This window comes from Paroedura picta, chromosome 5 (assembly GCF_049243985.1).
Source record: "Paroedura picta isolate Pp20150507F chromosome 5, Ppicta_v3.0, whole genome shotgun sequence".
Lineage (NCBI taxonomy): Eukaryota > Metazoa > Chordata > Lepidosauria > Squamata > Gekkonidae > Paroedura > Paroedura picta.
This window is the reverse complement of record NC_135373.1, coordinates 106,694,717-106,712,784: the sequence shown is the minus strand read 5'-3', so window position 1 is coordinate 106,712,784 and position 18,068 is coordinate 106,694,717. Positions and strand designations below refer to the sequence as shown.

Genomic DNA, 18,068 nt, shown 5'->3' with positions numbered 1-18,068 from the left:
GGGACTGCTTGGCACTCTGTACATGCACTAGCTAGTGGTTTTGTTGAGCTGGCATTGTTACAGTCGTTCTGGTTCTGCAAAAATGCCCCACTATCACTTCAGTTTCTACTGCAGAGACTCTTGTTTGACATTCCCTGCTTTTTTGCTGTTTTTTCCTTTAGCTAAGGATGAGGTTACCTTCTTTGGGGATCTAGAATAGGATCTCCTACTCCAATATTTCGGAAAGTTGGGGATTTTTCAAGGAATCAACAGAAGCTACGGCAAAAATGTGGTGCCTATACCTCAAAAAACAGGCCATTTACACTCAGAAAGGCACCCTATTACAGCCTCTATGGAAATTATTGACTATAATTGCCTGCATAAGCTATAATTGAGCCAATTTAAAGGCATCAGTCCATTTAAATGTATTCATGGAGTTGTAGCTTCATCTGGAACGACATTCAAAGGCAGTGCATTCCTTTAAAATGCTTTTTAACTGGATATTCTGCTTTGCTGAATAAGCCCCAATTTCTTTAGAATTATTTGGGATTGGCTATGCTAGATAGTTGAAAATACTGCCCCCCAATATCCAGCTGAAACAATAACCAATATCAATGTGTTTTCCAATTTTTTTCCCACTTTGGATACAGCCAGATGCACAACTTACTCTGCATGGAATACTCATGGAGTACTGTGCTTTATAATGACTCAGCACTTCACAGATGTTTATTTAAAGTTACTTTCAAATGCAAACCATTATGACATTTGCTAGGAGGCCCATGCAGGTTCCCGCTTCTAGCTGGCCTTTTTGTTCTAAGAACATCTGACACTGCTTAGACAACAGGTGAGGTGCCAGATGATTGGAGGTGGGCAAATGTTGACCCCATCTTCAAGAAAGGGGAAAAGGAGGATCCAGGTAACTATCGACCCGTCAGCTTGACATTTGTAGCTGGCAAAATTTTGGAATAAATCATCAAACACTTGGTCCTTGAGCAGCTGGAACTCTGAGAGCTGTGATTTCTAAGACTCGGCACAGGCTTCGCAAGAACAAGTCATGTCAGACCGAGCTTATCTATTTTGGAGCAAATTACAGCCGGTTGGCCCTCCAACTACCTCTGCTCCCCCTCACTGCAGGGAGCTCTGCCTTATCAGCATATGGCCTTGGTTCCCAGGGGAACAGAATGACTGCCAATAGGATACTTGCTGGCATCTGGGAAAAAATCAGTCTGGATGTCTCCAGGTTTCGTGCCTGAAAAGTTCAAATGTGCTTTTCCCCGCCCGTAGTTCCAGCACTATAAAGGGCTAGGTAGATCCTTACTATGTCTCAGTCAGTTTTGCACACTGTTATGCTTTGGATTTCTATCATGCTTTGCGAATACCTTCAATGAAGACTTTTATCCTTTACCTGCTCTCCAGAGTCATGTGGATGGTTTTGTTGATGCTACTGAATCCTAAGCTCCTAACATGTGCCAAACATGCAACTGATGTAACAAAATTTGACCTTCATAGACTACAGAATAAAATAGGTGTATTTTAATATGTTATCATAATCAATACTGACATAATTTTCAAAATTTCAATCATAAATAACATCAAAGAGCAGTTTATAGGGGGTGACATGGTCACTGTTGTGAGGGCTGAGCTTTGTTTCCGTTTTTAAGACCTAAGAGTTCTGTTCTGAGTTCTCCAGGCTTGGGAGGAATTTCAGGTATTGTCTGCAAAAAACAAAGCAAAACTTACACTGAGAGCCACATCCACCACCTTCAATATCTGAACGGAAACAAACCATTTCTGCTAGCTTTGCACCCTTTGGTCTTTTCAACAGTATTTTTCTAAGTTACCTTTAATTAATAGTAGCATGCACGATGAGGCATGAACACTCTAAATGAATGATGTAGTTCTATGTACAATGAAGTAGAAGAAAAGCTATGTCAAGCGATACTTTATTTACATCCACTTCTAAAGCACAAAGTGATTAGGGACCAAAACCCACTTCTGCCCAAACTTAATGTTAATCTGCTGTTTCAGTACATATGCAACACTAGCTGGGGGCTTTTTTTTTCTGCCCAAAATACCATCCCCAATCCTGTATGATTTTTGGATTATCATGGTTAGGGAATAATTAAAGCATTGCACTCTAAGGGCAGACATCCTTGCACCAGCAGAGATGCTGTTTTGGATCAGAGTCTACTACTACTCAATCCCTTTTTTTTAAGGTGGAGAGAACTAGCATTTAAACTGAGTAAACATCCATTTCTTAAAATGAGAAAATTTACTTACAAGATCAGGCCTGTAGTATCTATGGACAACTTCTGCTCCAGCAAACATAGACAACAAACTTGCGCTAAACATTTTCAGGTAGTGAGGCCAAGACACTCCTGCGGGCATGGCAAAGAGACGCCTGCAACTAGAATTCAAGGGGGGAAAGGAAGAAAAAAGAAAAATAATTTCCTTTACTAATCTGATCACGGGGGGAGAAACAAAATCCTAGGAGGAAGATACAGTGGAATTCCAGGAGCCCCCCAAATGTGAACAGAATACTGGGGAAACAGAATTAAATCAAGACACCTCAACATTCTGTCAATCACACATATTGTTTGCATAGCACATTAACTGTTGGAAATTCAGTCAGCGTTTGTTGCCACATTCTAAAGACAGAATAGCCCGATCGCCTTCGATTTTGAAAGCTAAGCAGCAGCGACCTTCCTTAGTATCGAGATGGGAGTCCAGGATTGCCACACAAAGATGGGCAACAGCAAGCCACCTGGCTCCTCTCTTGCCCTGAAAACCCTCCGAGGTCGCAGGAATCGCCTGCAACTGGACGGTACTTCCCGCCTCCACAATAAAGGTCAGGACTCGAGGGTGGGTGTGCGGGGGGCGGGTATTTGATCTCACCCCCTTGGGACGTCCTGCTCGCAGCTAAGTTATGGATTCCCCCTGAACGAGAGCTCAGCAAGCGGCAGGGCAGAGGCTGAGCCCCAAGCGCTAGCAACAACCTGCGGCGGCCACTTGCCTGTATCAGCCCCTCTGAGGCAGGAACAACACCTGCTCCGGCCCACCCATGCGCTAGGCAGAGGTCACGTGGCCGCCTGTGACGTATTTCTCCTGCGCCGAGCCCGTTGGGAGCCTTCGACGCGGCCGCCTTAAAGGTCCCCCCGCTGCTAAAGCCCGTCGCCGCGTCTGTGCAGGTCGCGAGCTCGGGAGTGAACACGCGGTGAGGAGGGGAGTCCCGACTGGCGACGCGTCCTCTCAAGCGCCTGAGCGAGCGTAGGAGGGGGAGGCCGTGCCCCCCCTACACCTGAGGAGCGTTGGGCTCTGATTGGCCGCCTTGGCCCACGTGCCCCTGCCAGGCTGACCGGACTGCCAGGCGCCGTGAATGAGAGCGAGGCAGAAGGTAGGGGGGAGGGGGCGCGAGGGGCGGGGCCATCGCGCGGGGTCCGTTAGGCCCTCCCGGACTGGGTGTGAGGAGAGGGACACCGGCGTGCGGGATGGAGGCCGACGCCCCTGGGAGGTACGGCTCTGGGCACGGCGGGGGGAAGCAGGCCGGGGGAGGGGCCGCTCCGGCGCCCGTCTGGCAGGGCCGCCGCCGCCGCCGCCGCCGCACACAAAAGAGCTGGGCCCAAGCCCGAGTCGCCTGGGTGGGTGGGAGCCTGGAAGCGGATGGCGGCCGGCTCTGCGGCACCCGGCTGTGGCAGCCCCACGAGCCGCAGGATGTTTTGAGGGGCTTTGCCTAGGAGGGCTCTGTTAAGAGAGAGTCAAACTCATTAAGTTGACGTGGGGATGATGCCACTGATGCAGAATAATACGCGTGTATGGGTCTTTTAAGGAAAGGTGGACTGCAAATGCCTTAGAAGAGATTCAGGGGCATGTTTCTCCACGGGAATTGGGGTTGTGCACACTGGTCCCCCCTACTCAGTGTTACCCTTGTAACCATGCTCTAAGGAAGGCGACTGTAAGCCGCTTTGAGCCTCCTTCGGGTAGAGAAAAGCAGCATATAAGAACCAACTCCTTCTTCTGAAATAGGTTAGACAGAGAGATGGTGAGTGTGATACCCAGGCTGTATCTGCACTAAAGATGTTCTTTCAAATGTAGAGACATTAGCTGTGGCACAGAACACCATGCTTTCCTTGCCCTGGTTCCCCTGCATCTATTGTTCTGCCAGCTATGTCACTGGAGGACCTTTAAAAAAAAACTGATACTGCAATGTATCAGTTTCTAATTTTTAACTATAATTAGATATCAGTAACCCTTAAAAAAAAAAGACTAAGAAAGCTCTCTAGAGATGGGATGGTGACCACAGGGAACTGAGGCAGGACAAATGGTGATGTCTGCAAAAATGTCTTCCAGCCAGCCCCAGTGTGAAAACACACTTTGGAACTTTTCTCAAAATATCTGTCTAAATCACGTTTACAAAAGATTGCAGTAAAGTGGGGTAAAAACAGAAAGTTAGTAATTAAGGGATGCGACTGTGTGGACTTTCCAAAACAGCTCCAAGTTAGACGTGAAACTTGAGCAAAACTTCAATGTGGAAGCAGCTCTAGTGAGCTGCATAGTAGTATTCGAAGTTTAAACCTGGGTCTCTCAGATCTTCATCTGCCCAATACAACACAGAATTTCAGACTGGTCTGTTTGATTACATCTTGTTAATAAAATCTCAAAGCATGAGTTTCACAGTGTGTGAAGCGGTTTCTGAGCTGCTTCAGATAGTGTGTATGGACCCATGTAATTGAACATGCCCTGCACTTAGAAAACTAAAAGCTAAAAATGAACTGGAATCGTCAGTTATTCACTTGTTGGTGAAATGGGAATTCTAATCTGTCTGTGAAACTAGAATGGGAGAGGAAGGGGTTCTTCATTGTATCACTGTCCCAGTTTAGACATTTTAAAATGTTTTGTTTAGAACATTTTGGAGCATATCCATGATTCTCCGCTGCAATTTTATGAGTGCACATTACTCATATTTACCCCATTCCCTGCATGAAAGGTTCTGGGGATTGGTACTTTAATTCCTCTACTCTGCTTCATCCATATGGATGAAGGATTTGAAGTGCCTGAATCAGATTGATGTGGTTTTATGAACATATATAAGTATTAATTGACTTAATCAGCTTCCTTACTCTAGAATAATTGATACAGAATAATAACCAGTCCTCTGATTTAAAAACTAGAATTCTGGAATTATACTTGTGACCACTGTAGTCATGCATTTAAAAAGAAAAGCCTATCATTTTTCGTGATTTTTGATATGCATCATGTTTCTTTATGGAGGTATGACTGTATGAATAAAGATAGAGGTGTATGCATGTGAAAAGCTGTAAATTAGTGTTGCCAGATATGCCACACAGAAATTCAGCAAAATCAGTTTTGTAAATGCATGTGGCATAATATGGAAACAGTTAATAAAGTCAATAGAATTTCAAGTAACCAAAACTTTCACTTTTTAAAAAGATATTACACTCCTCTTCAGCCAGCATTTTATCCTTTCCCTTTCCATGAAATGATGACTGCATCTCCAAACATGGAGATGATGAATGAACAGGAAGCTCTTCAGGAAGTTTTGGATCCAAACTCTGTTCAGGAACCAGTTCAAGGTATCTTAAAACTAGCATTTTATTCATATGAATTTGAATTATGTTATGAATGTAGAAGCAATGCTTTATCTTACTCATATCTTTAAAAGGTTTTAGCTGTATGTAGGAATGTGTGTGTCCTTTATTATTTCTAAAAACAATAGAATGGCTGCATTCTTAAGAGTGGTGGTATAATCAATGTAAACATTGGCCTGTTGCAAGTAATACTATGAAAAAGTCCCATCATGTTGCATCTTCATTCTTGGATAGCGTTTATGCAGTTTTTTCATAATACATGTAGTTCAACCAAGCAGCAGTGTATATATGGAAATTATTGTCAAATGCTGTATGTATCTGTGGTATGGATTTCTGGCTTATGTATGTTGTATGTTGCTGTCACATATGTATGTTGCTGTCACTTAAGATCATCTAGACAGTCTTATTGTACTGCTTTTCTTGCATGTTTTTCTGAGTAAACATTATACAAATAGGGACCCATAACAAAATGTTGTGGAGTGTTTCAGCTTTCCCAAGGATGGCTGGACAGACATATCTGTTTCCACCTCTTCTACAAGAGACACCTCTATGGTTACCAAGGCAACACTCATGGCAATGAGCAACATTTACTGAATTACAGATTAGTGGTTAGAGGTTGAAAGTACTTGACTGAAACACTGTCTAGGAGCAAATGCAAAAGCAAATGATGAATGAGCCTAGAAGATGTTTCAGCTCCACAATGTCCCTTCCAACTCACTTCTTCCCTTCTGCCTCTCCTATGCATAGCATAAATTATATTCCATCTCCCAGTTTATTATATAGGCAAAATTAAGTACTTTGCTAGTCCATGTGGCCTAGAGATGCTTTCCATTTGGAATCTTAAATCACAGGGCAAATTTAAATTGTAGTTCCAATTCAAAACAAATTATGGTTAATTGTGTGCAAATAACTCGTGATAGCGGATTACTTATTTTATTCTGTTGTGTATGACAGAAAGAGGGAGTGTACAAGTCCAGGATCCTCCAGGGTCATTCACATAGTGAAAAAATTTGGTTTGCTATTGTGACTGAACCAAACCAGTGCATGGAGCTGAACTTTTATAAATTGTATTTTTCGAGTTCCTTTCTTTTATGTACTTTCTGTAGTATTAGAACTGGTTTGACTGCTAAAAACTCATTGTCAAGCCTTATTTGTGAGGTGATTCAGATGCCCTAAAAAGCATTACCCTCACACAAGATCAGTAAGTAGCAGGATGGAAAAGCTTGGAGCCCAGAAGGCTGAGAATATTCTTTGTAAGGCAACGTTTAGCTGATAGCAGTCTGACACGTTTGAACATATTGTTGCATAGTATTGTAAGCTAAAGTTTGACATTTTCAGTGTTATTCTTTGAAAAACAGATCAATCCGATCTGACGTAGGGAGCTTTTGGCTCTTGAAATCTTAAACCCCAAAATCTCTGAGGTATTACTGGGCTTGAGTCTAGTATTCAATTGTAGACCAACACAACGACCTTCTTAAATGGTTAAAAAGGACATCATAAACTTTGTGTCTTTTTCAGCTGCTACAAAAGGAAGGAAGAGAAAAAATAAATCTACTGAACCCAAAAAGCCTGCTGCTAAAGCTGCCAAATCAAAAGGCAAGCAAGAGAAAATCACAGACACTTTCAAAGTCAAAAGGAAAGTGGATCGTTTCAATGGGGTATCTGAAGCTGAATTGTTGACCAAAACACTGCCTGACATACTGACTTTCAATCTGGACATTGTAATTGTAAGTCACTTGTAAAAAGCTTTTGTTTCTCTCCCATCCCAGCCAGTTTAATTAGCATCTTGGTAATAAATTCTAGTTAAAAGGACACAACAGTTGTTGCTTTTGATAACAGACTGTCAGGTTTATTGTGACACAAGCTTTGATTTGACATTTTGTCAAAGGCATAAAGGATCCCCAACAGGGCTATTCACCTGCAGGGTGGAATCTGAAGGCATGTGTAGGAGTGTGAAATAATGAGCCATATGGAAGTTTGACTAACAGCTGAGAGTTGTTAGCTGAAGTTTACTAAAACTGGGTGGAGTGGGTGCACTGCTGCTGCATGTGCTGGTCATGTAGGCAGGCATTCAGAGTAGCAGCAAACAGGAGAGGGCAGGAGAAGCTATGGCTAAGGGGGGAAATCCAGTGCTGCTTCTGCCCCCTTCCCAAGAGGAAGTGATGACAATTACTGTGCTGCAGTAGATGGAACTCGGCAGCTTTCTGATGGTGCAAAATGCTGTCATTTACTACATTATAGAAAAGGCCATACACGGCTTGGGCCCTGTCTATCTGAGGGACCACTTGTCTCCTTATGCCCCCTGCAGGGTGCTCTGTGGGTGCTAATCTGTTGGAGGTCCCTGACCCTAGAGCAGTATGTCTGGCCTAGACCCAGGCCAAGGCCTTTTCGATCCTGGCCCCGACCTGGTGGAAGGAGCTCCCAGTAGAGCTGAGGGCCCTGATGGAGCTGTCAAAGTTCCACAGGGCCTGTAAAAGGGATCTGTTCCACCAGGTCTTTGGTTGAGGCCAGGATTGAGATCTAGGCTCCTCCTCAGGCTACGCTATACCATCAAGCGACCTACCCTGGGGGTAGGTTGTGAGTAGAGTGAGATTTTAGCTGTCTTGTTTTGCTGGGGGGTTGAGGTTTTATGGGAGTGGGTTTTCATGGGGTTCGTGTTGTAACCCACCTCGAGTCATTTTGAAAGAGGCAGGCTAAAAAATAAAATTGTGAGTGTACTAATCTCTGTTCTGTCAAGCTAAAGAGAGACTAAATGACATATTCCCAGAGGAGAAGGAGAGGGTGGTATATAAATATAATAAATAATTATTAAAAACTTTTTTTTCTAAGAAGATTTCCAAGAGGAAAGAAAATAGCATGATGTAGCAAGCTTCTTGTAAGCAGGGATTTTTTAATGTTTGCTGATACCACTGCAGAGCTATGAGTGTCTCCTTTGCTACGAGCCTCTGGCATCTTTGTTGGAATCATTCACCCTCACTGGTAGTCTTCAAGCAGCAACTGGACAGATACTTACCCTAGATGCTTTAGGTTAAGGTGACCAGATTTTAACATTGGTAAAACGGGACAACATTGATTGGGGAGGGGGGTGTTCTTGATTAAAAATTTGGTCTATATGGAGCAACAAAAAGTTTCATAGAACGCAAAAATAGTATTGTAATATATATATTGTAATTTCAACATAAGTACAATTTGCCAGGTACCCCCAGATGTCCCTCCAAAAGTGGGACAATCTGGTCACCTTACTTTAGGTTGATCCTGCATTAAGCAGGGGGTTGGACTAGATGGCCTGTATGGACCCTTCAAACTCTATGATTCTATCACTGAGAGTAGCCTACTGGCTAGTCCCGTCTTCTACCATCTACCAGGGCAGTGTGCTTTTGCCTTCTGCCCTTCTACCCTTGACTAAGAACAAAACTTTCAGCCCTCTGCACATTTCCAGGCTATTTGGCTTCAGTGGTATCCCATCAGGAGCTCTTACTGATGTGCAGTAACTATGCATGTGCTAATTCTGAGGCTAATTTTAGCCATTCTTCAAAAAGTTGCAACTGAACGGAACAGAAATTATTACTTACAACAACTGCATGTTGCAGCCCGATACATGTCAATCTCATTAGTTTCGATAGGACTAATGTTTCAATTCTTAACTGGCTATAATCACATTGATTTAAGTGGTCTTAATGTAAGTAAGACTTGCTTCAAAAACTGGGTTTATGGGCCAACCTCCTTCCGTATATAAATTAATTGCTAAGAAAGTGCCCCAGCTTATATTTAAAACCTATATCTTTCTCATATCCCAGCGACTTATAGGGTTCGTGTATGTGTGTGTTTTTATTTGGCATATGGTGTTCTTCATCCGTTCAAAATCTCAATTTCATTCGTGTTTTGCTTTTTAGATTGGCATAAATCCAGGCTTAATGGCAGCCTACAAAGGGCATCATTACCCTGGACCTGGAAACCACTTTTGTAAGTCGTCCGAACTCATGATCTGCTGCTGTTGTTGTTTTCTTTCCTGATTTATAACTGCTAAATGTTAAGGTTTAGTTTTAATTCAGAATGCATTCTTTCTGTTTATAGCTGTGAGTGTGTGTGGGGGGGTGATGATATCTTTGCAATACTTCTGCTACAAGAAACTCTTAAAATGGGAAATGTGTAAAATGATGAGTTAGTGCCAATTCAACGTTAGAAAAACTGAAGGTGAGGAGTGATGGCAGAACAAAGATTGCAGTTCAGCCTCTCCAGTCCTACGACAGCAGAGGCCAAGGAGCTGCAAGCAGATGAAAAGATGTCACATGATATCAGAATGACAGGTCAGGAGGAGGGGACCCAGAGTTAAGGCCAAGACCAAGCTGAAAGCAGGAAACACAAGGCGAGGGTCAGAGCATTGTGGGAATCCTCTTCATGGATAGATAACCTCTCCTTGTTGCCATGCTGTTCTTCTAGCATGCAGGCAAAAGGAGTCAGAATGTTTGGCACCATACAGATATACTAGGAGCACCTTTCCAAAAGGAAAAATGGCTGCTCTTTAAGGGCTCACAAGCCAGCAGGTGGGGCTTTCTGATCCAAAGATTGAAGAATACTGATTTAATCAGTGGTTTAAAAGGAAAATATGCCAGACACAAAGTGCCACTAGCATTAATATAGATACCTATTGAACCCGTATCATTATACTTATCATATCTTCAGAAACAAATGTGTTGCTGAAAGTACATCTTGATATCATAACAAACATGCATTTTCTGGCTTCACAGGGAAGTGCCTGTTTATGTCTGGACTTAGTGACCAACAGTTGAACCATATGGATGATCATACCTTACCACATAAATATGGTATTGGATTTACAAATATGGTGGAAAGGACAACACCAGGTAGCAAGGACCTTTCCAGGTAGGGCAAAGGTCAAACTATCATGCAGTTAACACTGGTAACTGTGGTCCAATTTTTATTTTTGGTTCTTTTTCCTTTTAGCAAAGAGTTTCGGGAAGGAGGACGAATTCTGGTGCAGAAATTACAGAAGTATCAGCCTAAAATAGCAGTTTTTAATGGAAAATGTGAGGTTTTTTACTTAAGCAGCTTTTGTATCATGGTTCTGCTGATGTTTTATCTAACAATGGGTTGTCTTGATTTTGCTGTAGGTATTTATGACATTTTTAGTAAAGAGGTTTTTGGAATAAAGGTTAAAAAGCTGGAATTTGGACTACAGCCACATAAAGTTCCAGACACAGAAACAGTAAGTTGCCTGCCTTGGTTAGAAATATAAAATGGCACAGGATCATAATTAGTAGATATTTTAGTCAGTAATTATTTTGTCTGAGTGCAAAAAGTTAAAGATTAGTGACTTTAGATGTACAGTGCTTCTAATATTTAGAAGGATAACTAATTAAGATGTATATGCAGTTCATTTAAATATAGAGATGGTGAGAACAACTTGTATATTCAGTGAAAGCCACTGTTACTTGCCCAGTTTAAGAAAAAAATTCACTGCCATTTTAAAAACATGCACGTCATTGATAGTGCTTTAATAACAGTTGTAGCAACTTGGTGATTTCTGGTCTAATGCTGCTGTTTCTTTGTTGGGTGTTTTGCACAGCTTTGCTATGTTATGCCATCGTCCAGCGCAAGATGTGCTCAGTTTCCTCGTGCACAAGATAAAGTTCATTATTATATAAAGCTGAAAGAGCTAAGGGATCAGCTGAAAGGCATTCTGTCAAACACAGAGGTCCAAGAAGTGCAGTACTCCTTTGACTTGCAACTTGCACAAGGTATACCTTCGCAAGTTCAACTCAGCTCAGTTTGCTGGGTGCATGTGTAAAATAAAGCAGGTGCCCTTCACTTGTGAACGGCGCATATTGAGGCATAGTTGTCACAAGATTGCACAGACCTGAATTCCTGCATGTGAATTAACTTGGTTGGTTTGCATTGTCTAGAGGATGCTAAGAAAATGGCTGTCAAAGAAGAAAAATATGATCCAGGTTATGAAGCAGCTTATGGAGGAGCTTACGGTGAGAAAACGCCCAGTGAGAGTGAACCGTGCAACTTTCCTTCAAATGGAACAGGTAGAGCACTGATTTTTCTTAAAAATCAATTCAGTTTCTTAAATAAAAAATAAACTAAGTAGCACCTTAGAAACTGAAACTAACAAGGTTTTCTGGGTATACGTTTTTGGGAGTCAAGGGAATTTTGAAAGCCTATACACTGAAAACTTTGTTGGTCTCTAAGTGCTACTGGAGTCGAATCCATACTGTCCACTGCAGAGCAATGCACCTACCCTCTGATGCTAGGGGGAAAAAAGAGATTTGATACAAGTAATTCCTATTAATTCTTCCTAAAATCTGTTTTTAATAAGTTTAATAACAGAATATAAATGTATTAAAGGATTGGACTACTAGAAGGTGGAGGAGAAAAAAGAAAACAATTATGCTCTTGCAGAAAACTACTGTTAACGTTACTATTTTGTCTTGTATTTGGGGGGGGGTTGGTTTTTCTAAGACTTTGTTTCACTGTGTTGTTAATGAAAATCTTTAATAAAAATAATTTTTAATTAAAAATCTATTTTTAGACCACTGCAATAAGTTTCATACAGTGTGAAATTATAAAACTGTTCATGTGCTGTAAAAATTTACCTTTCAACTCAGTCTTTTTTTTTTAATGTCCACATACAAATTTTAAGTTTCTCAAAGATTTAAGAGGAAAATGTACAAATGTATGTAACTCAGTCCAATTCAGCATTTTCAAAAGTATCCGTTTGGATGCAGCCTGAAGTTCCCACAGATGGAAGGATTTCTGTCTGACTTCCGCACCTCCCAGTGCAGCTCAGAACGTGTCAAGAAATGCTGCTTCTGTAGACGGGGGCCCCCTGGATTAGCTGGGGTGGGGTGAGAGTGTTTGCCATATTCACATACACACACCCTTTTGTTCATGGACCTTTTAGGCAGGATCCACGTTTTTGTTTCCCCTCATTACAACTTGTTCTTTTAAATGAAATAATTGTAACTAGGAAGGCCCTAACAGGGGACATTACAATCTGTGGTTAGAGGGTATTAGAAGCTAGTGTGAGATAGGAAAACTCACTTCAAGGATATGTTATTTAGTAACAAAGCTAAGTAATAAAATGTAAGAATTTCAGGGGCTTCTTGGTCATCCTAGTGTCTTTGTATTCATTGGCAAGAAAACTGGGAACAGATTTTGTTACTATGTAGTGCAGTGAGACAGAATACCGCTTTCACATTTCCCCCACCCCACCCCTCCATCTTAACAAGTAAAAAAACTTACTCTTTAAAGATAAAAACTGCATTTTTCAAAAAGGAATTTAGGTCTCAGTGGCATTTCCAGTCATTTTGTAATAGTTCAGCAGAAAAATTTTAAATGATCCAAAATCATACCCTGGACAGGCAGATTTCTGATGGTAATGTCTTCTTTTAGATACAATGCTTGCTACATTAGTAACACATTTTGGTTTGTTTTTATGCAGCATCCAATGCAGAATATAGCAGTGGATCTTCCTTTGGAGATGTCCCCAATGGACAGTGGATGACCCAATCCTTTACAGACCAGATTCCCGAATTTAATAACCATAGGCCACAAGAGGAACAAGGAAAGAATGCTTAAAGTCTGCCTTTTCAGTCATACCTAAGCACTGCAGTTTTTTAATGTATACATTTGTCAAGGATGGTACCTCAGTTCCCCCAACTGAAGCATTGAATTGCATTTTACCTCTTAGTTTTCTTACAATAGTTCAAACTGATTGTGTTGTAGATTTAGACCAATGAGCTAGGTCATTTTAAGAAAATGGCCACAGTTTTTAAGAAAAAGAGACTTCCTTTTTTTAAAGAGGTTTTTTGTATTTGAATAGTTCCATAGTTTGAACAGGTCTTCATGAATGAGAGGTCAATTTATTTCTTGTTTTAAATCTGTATTTTGTAATGTAGAGGTCTGTGAACATATATTTGTAACTTGTCCCCGCACATGCTGGGATATTTCATATGTGTTTAGTACATCCAAGGAGGTGGAAAGTCCTAACATGGTTACTGGACAGGACTGTAGCAAGGTGTTAATATGCAGCAAAATTGTTACACAGTCACAGCTGATTGAGCCTGTCCTGAGTTCTCTGTACAAATGAAAGGGTCCAGCTTTATAGTAACTGTAGCTTTGTTGCTTTCTAAAACACCCAAACTTTAATTCAGTCCTGGTTCTTGCATGCCTGCATATTATTATTAGTGGTAGCTGAATGTGTCAACTGACTCCACTGAAAAACTAGATGAGCCAGTTGTTCTCCAGGTTCACTCTTAGTTTAAAATAGCATTTTGTTACCACTTTTTCACCTTGCTGCTTTTTCCCTGTTCTATTCCTTCTCAGAGTGGTCCCAGACAATCGTGAACCAAGTGTCAAATGTGATATAGCAGTGCTGTGCAGCCAATTGGATATGGCTGTTAGCTGATGTCAACTAAGGGCATGAAGGTTTAAGATGAAGATGCTTTCTGTTCAGGTCACATGGATGAGTCATCTGCTGGGCAGGTTAAAAAAGGAGGGGTTGAAGTACTTTCATGATGATCGAGGGGCCTTTTGATTTTGGCAAAGCACTCTTCCCCACCACTACCCCTTTCTTATTTTTCTACACATCTTTAAAAATCTGTAAGGAAAGTATTATCTGCCGTTGGCCTTTCATAGAGGAAAGTCATTTGACACTGGTCACTGGACAATAATCTTTTATGCATGAACTCTTTAAACTTTTTGTGTCCGTGAGATCAGGAAGAGTACCTGTGCTTCTGAATTCCTGATTTCATTTCCACCTCATCTCAGGAAGGGGCTTCTACAGCAGCTATATTCTGTTCATTCCCTTCCTCCTGTTTTCCACAATTGTTCAGTATATAGAAGGGGAACATACATGTCTCTCCTAGAATGTGAGAATTCAGTGTTTCAGGGAATGTTTGGGCTGAACAGCGAGCCCCCTTGACAACTAACACCTTTCTCAGGTTTCCAACATATGGATACTGTTTCCTTTCTAATGTTCACTGAGCAAAATACTGACAACAGGACATTCTAGCCTTAGGCAGCAACAAAGCAGAACATGAGGAATGGACATGACTTAACTACCAGTGAAGCTTTCCTTAAATACTTTGGGCACAGTCTGCTTGATCTGCAGTCCCAGAATCTGGGTATAGAGGATTACATTAGGACTCAAAGCTCTTCTGTTTGTTTGCTTGGTTTCCCCCCCCCCCCTCTTTTTTTCTCACCTGTATATATGTGCACATACCTGCGTCAGGACAGGGTGAGAGTGGAAGATTTCAGCATGTCTCTCATATTCCCATCTAGCCCTCTTTCTCTTTGACTTAGTTAAAAAGCATGATGAGGGAGAGCTTGATAGAGACATGGAAGGGGCAGACATTCTTCAAATATCCCATTAAATTGCCTAGGATTGGCAGTGGGGAGAAAAAGAGCCCCATTAACTCTGTTAAAATCCGCTGCAGGCGGGTGCCCTGTCCACAAGACACATAGGTCATGCCCACTGTCTTTCCTGAAATTTATATCTATTTGTTGTTCCGCCTGTGCCTGAATTAGTGTTTTGCTTCTTTGTCCGCTTTTTTCTTTCTTTGTCACAGCAGGGAAGAGATGACTTGAAGTAAAAGCAATAAGAGGATCAAAGAATAGTTTTGATAATCTTATCATTAGGTGCTGTGGATACTTGAATTATGCACAAGAAATTGTCTCTCCATAGAGATCTGAATTATTTAACTGCTCCATTAACTGCTGGCTTTTTCTTTTAAGTACTTGTGTGTATTTGTATTATCAATGATGGCTGCCGTAGATCAATTTAAAGTAAATCCATAGTCTGGTTGCAGCTTAAACCTTTTCCAAATGTGTTCTGATCTACTGTTTTATGAGATATAAGCATGTTTTTGGGTTGTTCCCCCCCCCAGTCATGTGGCCTAAAATTCTAGAACACAGGTTGGATCCAAAGTACTATTAGCAGTAGACAGAGAATCATTTAGCAAATGCAAGCTGCAGTTGGGCTCCCTATCTTTAGCAGAGTGCCTTCTTGCCAGTATGGTGGAGATAGGTTCAGGGGGAAGCTGCCAGTTCATACTGGCAACTCTTGCCCATTTCCCCTCAGCTGGGCATCTGCTGATTATCCAGGCAGAATGGGGGAGCCAACATGCTAGACATGGGAGAAGACTGGAGCAGTAGAAAGAACTGAAAACTGTATGCTTGTATTTTCTGTGTCCTTTCTGAGGCTGCTCACTATTTTCTGCTCTTGTTTGCTGGGGCTGGGAAGTAATCAGCTCAGCCTTGCCAAACCAGGCAGCTAAGATCTTGGTGTGTGCCTATATTTGAAAGTGCCATTAGGTTTGAGGAAGCTACTACTGCATTTTGTTCTGATACTAGCAAATTGGAACTACATGTTGATGGTAACACCCAGCCACTAATGGAAATATGCTCTTTAAAGCCTGGGTTGAAGGGCATCTTTGGATCCAACCTATTGTTTTAAATTAAGATTGAGGTATATATTCTGGTTCTGATCATGTTCGTTATTCTATGTGAAAATTGTTCATTGTACAGTCAACAATCTACAAAAATTACTCATTTTATATGTATCATTGTTTACAAGAACTCTTTCTTGCAAGTGCTTGAAGTGCCTTGCATCAGGGATCTGGAACAATTTTATATTTAACAAAATTGCTAATGCTGATGGATAGCTCAGTATCATGAAAATACATTGTATTGAAAGAAGCATCTGTTCGGTCATTTGGGGAAAATTACAAAATAATAGGTTAAATATGAATGTCCATAAATTCGCAAACATGGTGCTTTAAATAGAATTTAAACACTTCTGATCTGCCAATTCCTTGCAAACAAAAAATGCAATGTATTATGGTATCTTCTGGTGCTTAATGATGGCATTTTTAAAAAGTCTTAATGCTGAATTGCTTTGTGTTGAAAAGATGCAATGATAAATTAATTGAAATAAATAAAAGAACTGATGTTTAATTTTAATTTAGTTTAATATTGACTACAGAAAGGCTATATAACAAGCATTTTTATTCAGAAATGTTTCAGGTGGTCGCTCAAGAAATCTAATGTTTTCAGGATGTAATTTACTGCTGAAAAGTAGTTCCTCATTCTGTAAAAGCATACCAGAGCTTTGGTTCCCAGTTCATTGTAACTCCAGTGTCCATTTGCCTAAGTTTCATTGGGAGACATTGCTTCAGCATCACTTACAGTGGTTGCATAAATCATAGAATCATAGAATCATAGAGTTGGAAGGGGCCATACAGGCCATCTAGTCCAACCCCCTGCTCAATGCAGGATCAGCCCAAAGCATCCTAAAGCATCCAAGAAAAGTGTGTATCCAACCTTTGCTTGAAGACTGCAGTCTCATACAACTATACAATGAAGGACGTAAATCATGTCACCAAATGCTATGTAGACTTAAGTACCTGGTGTGTACTAGCTATAATGACTCTGATGCCATAAATGTAAACAAAGGCATTAGCTTCTGGGACGAATCAGTTTAAATGTCCCTGAAGGATCAGGGACAAACCACTTTTCCCAAAGGTCAGTGTGAATACTGGGGTAGTCCCAAGGCTTGTATCTTCCATTCCAGTGAAGTAACTTGGCTTCATGAAGAAACTGTTCTGAGTACCTGGCATCAGGGCTCCAGCCTGGGAGTGTTGAAAAATAAAGACTCTTATTACACATCTTACTGGAAAATCTTGGGAAAAGTCAGCATGAGTAGGATAAAGCCAACCTTAAATACCTCATTATAACAGAGAATGCAACTGTACTTTCAGAAATATTTCTTGGCCTTCATTAAACTTGTATGTGATGTACACATGTAGTTGGCAGAACGAGGTCCATTTCACTTGGTTGGATTACATTTTTCATTCTCATCGAATGCTTAAATGGTAAATGAAAAAATATAGCATTGCAAAGAAGAAGCCGAGCCTTTCCCCCTGTTTTATTGATTTTATATCTGCCAGGTATTAATGTGGTAAAGTATTCAAAGCAGATCTTCTGCAAGCAGACTGAAGGGGGAGTGTTCATTCTCTCACCTCCTTCCCATCTGATGCTCCTGCACATGCAAATCACCAGTTCTTTCACTGATAGATGCAAAACCTTAAATCCCTATGGCTGGATTATACCCCATATTTTTTTTTCAAATAATACTAAGGAAGTTGCAATTTTGATTTTTAGCACCTATCATGAAAAACAAATCAACTTATTAAGAGCAGTTCTGCAATGTAAACATTTGTTTCCCACAAAAATAGACTGAGATCCTTAAAAAACCCATGTTGAAAATCCAAAAGAAAACACCCAAGGCTCCGATCTCATGAAAACTAGAATTAAATCTCATGAAAACTAATATGACTTGTTCCCATGATGCCAGTGCTATTTAAGTGACTTCGGCTGGCTGGGACTCACGTATTTGGGAAACTTACTGTGGCCTGAGGAGGGATAACTTTTCTGACACTGAACATCTAACCTTTG

The 18,068-nt window shown here is 41.1% G+C and overlaps 3 protein-coding genes across 7 annotated transcripts in view; 1 reads left to right on the top strand and 2 right to left on the bottom strand.

Moving 5' to 3' along the window:
* Positions 1–1,497: 1,497 nt before the first annotated feature.
* On the bottom strand, positions 1,498–3,131 carry UQCC6 (ubiquinol-cytochrome c reductase complex assembly factor 6). Of its 2 annotated transcripts, none has more exons than XM_077339745.1 (3): positions 2,993–3,131; positions 2,260–2,386; positions 1,498–1,694 (listed from the first exon to the last, which is right to left on the bottom strand). In XM_077339745.1, exons 2-3 carry the CDS (start codon positions 2,365–2,367, stop codon positions 1,602–1,604), a joined length of 201 nt encoding a protein of 66 aa, XP_077195860.1. In that variant the 5' UTR covers positions 2,368–2,386; positions 2,993–3,131; the 3' UTR covers positions 1,498–1,601. The 2 variants fall into 2 exon arrangements, with proteins under 2 accessions (XP_077195860.1, XP_077195861.1); XM_077339746.1 differs by having other exon boundaries at positions 2,875–3,011.
* Positions 3,132–3,134: 3 nt separating this feature from the next.
* TDG (thymine DNA glycosylase) lies at positions 3,135–16,574 on the top strand. 4 transcript variants are annotated; one of them, XM_077339741.1, is made up of 10 exons: positions 3,135–3,373; positions 5,428–5,570; positions 7,104–7,312; positions 9,479–9,548; positions 10,334–10,469; positions 10,551–10,633; positions 10,718–10,812; positions 11,173–11,344; positions 11,510–11,638; positions 13,054–16,574. In XM_077339741.1, the coding sequence occupies exons 2-10, from the start codon at positions 5,477–5,479 to the stop codon at positions 13,188–13,190; spliced, it is 1,125 nt and encodes a 374-aa protein (XP_077195856.1). In that variant the 5' UTR covers positions 3,135–3,373; positions 5,428–5,476; the 3' UTR covers positions 13,191–16,574. The 4 variants fall into 4 exon arrangements, with proteins under 4 accessions (XP_077195856.1, XP_077195855.1, XP_077195854.1 ...); XM_077339740.1 differs by having other exon boundaries at positions 3,238–3,373; positions 5,447–5,570; XM_077339739.1 differs by having other exon boundaries at positions 3,361–3,490.
* The window catches only part of GLT8D2 (glycosyltransferase 8 domain containing 2), an 18,385-nt gene continuing 16,880 nt past the window's right edge, over positions 16,564–18,068 (bottom strand). Inside the window, exon 10 of the mRNA XM_077339744.1 lies at positions 16,564–17,242. Within this exon, the coding sequence (XP_077195859.1) occupies positions 17,070–17,242 (173 nt within the window). The 3' untranslated portion in view covers positions 16,564–17,069. The remainder of the gene's footprint in view (positions 17,243–18,068) is intronic.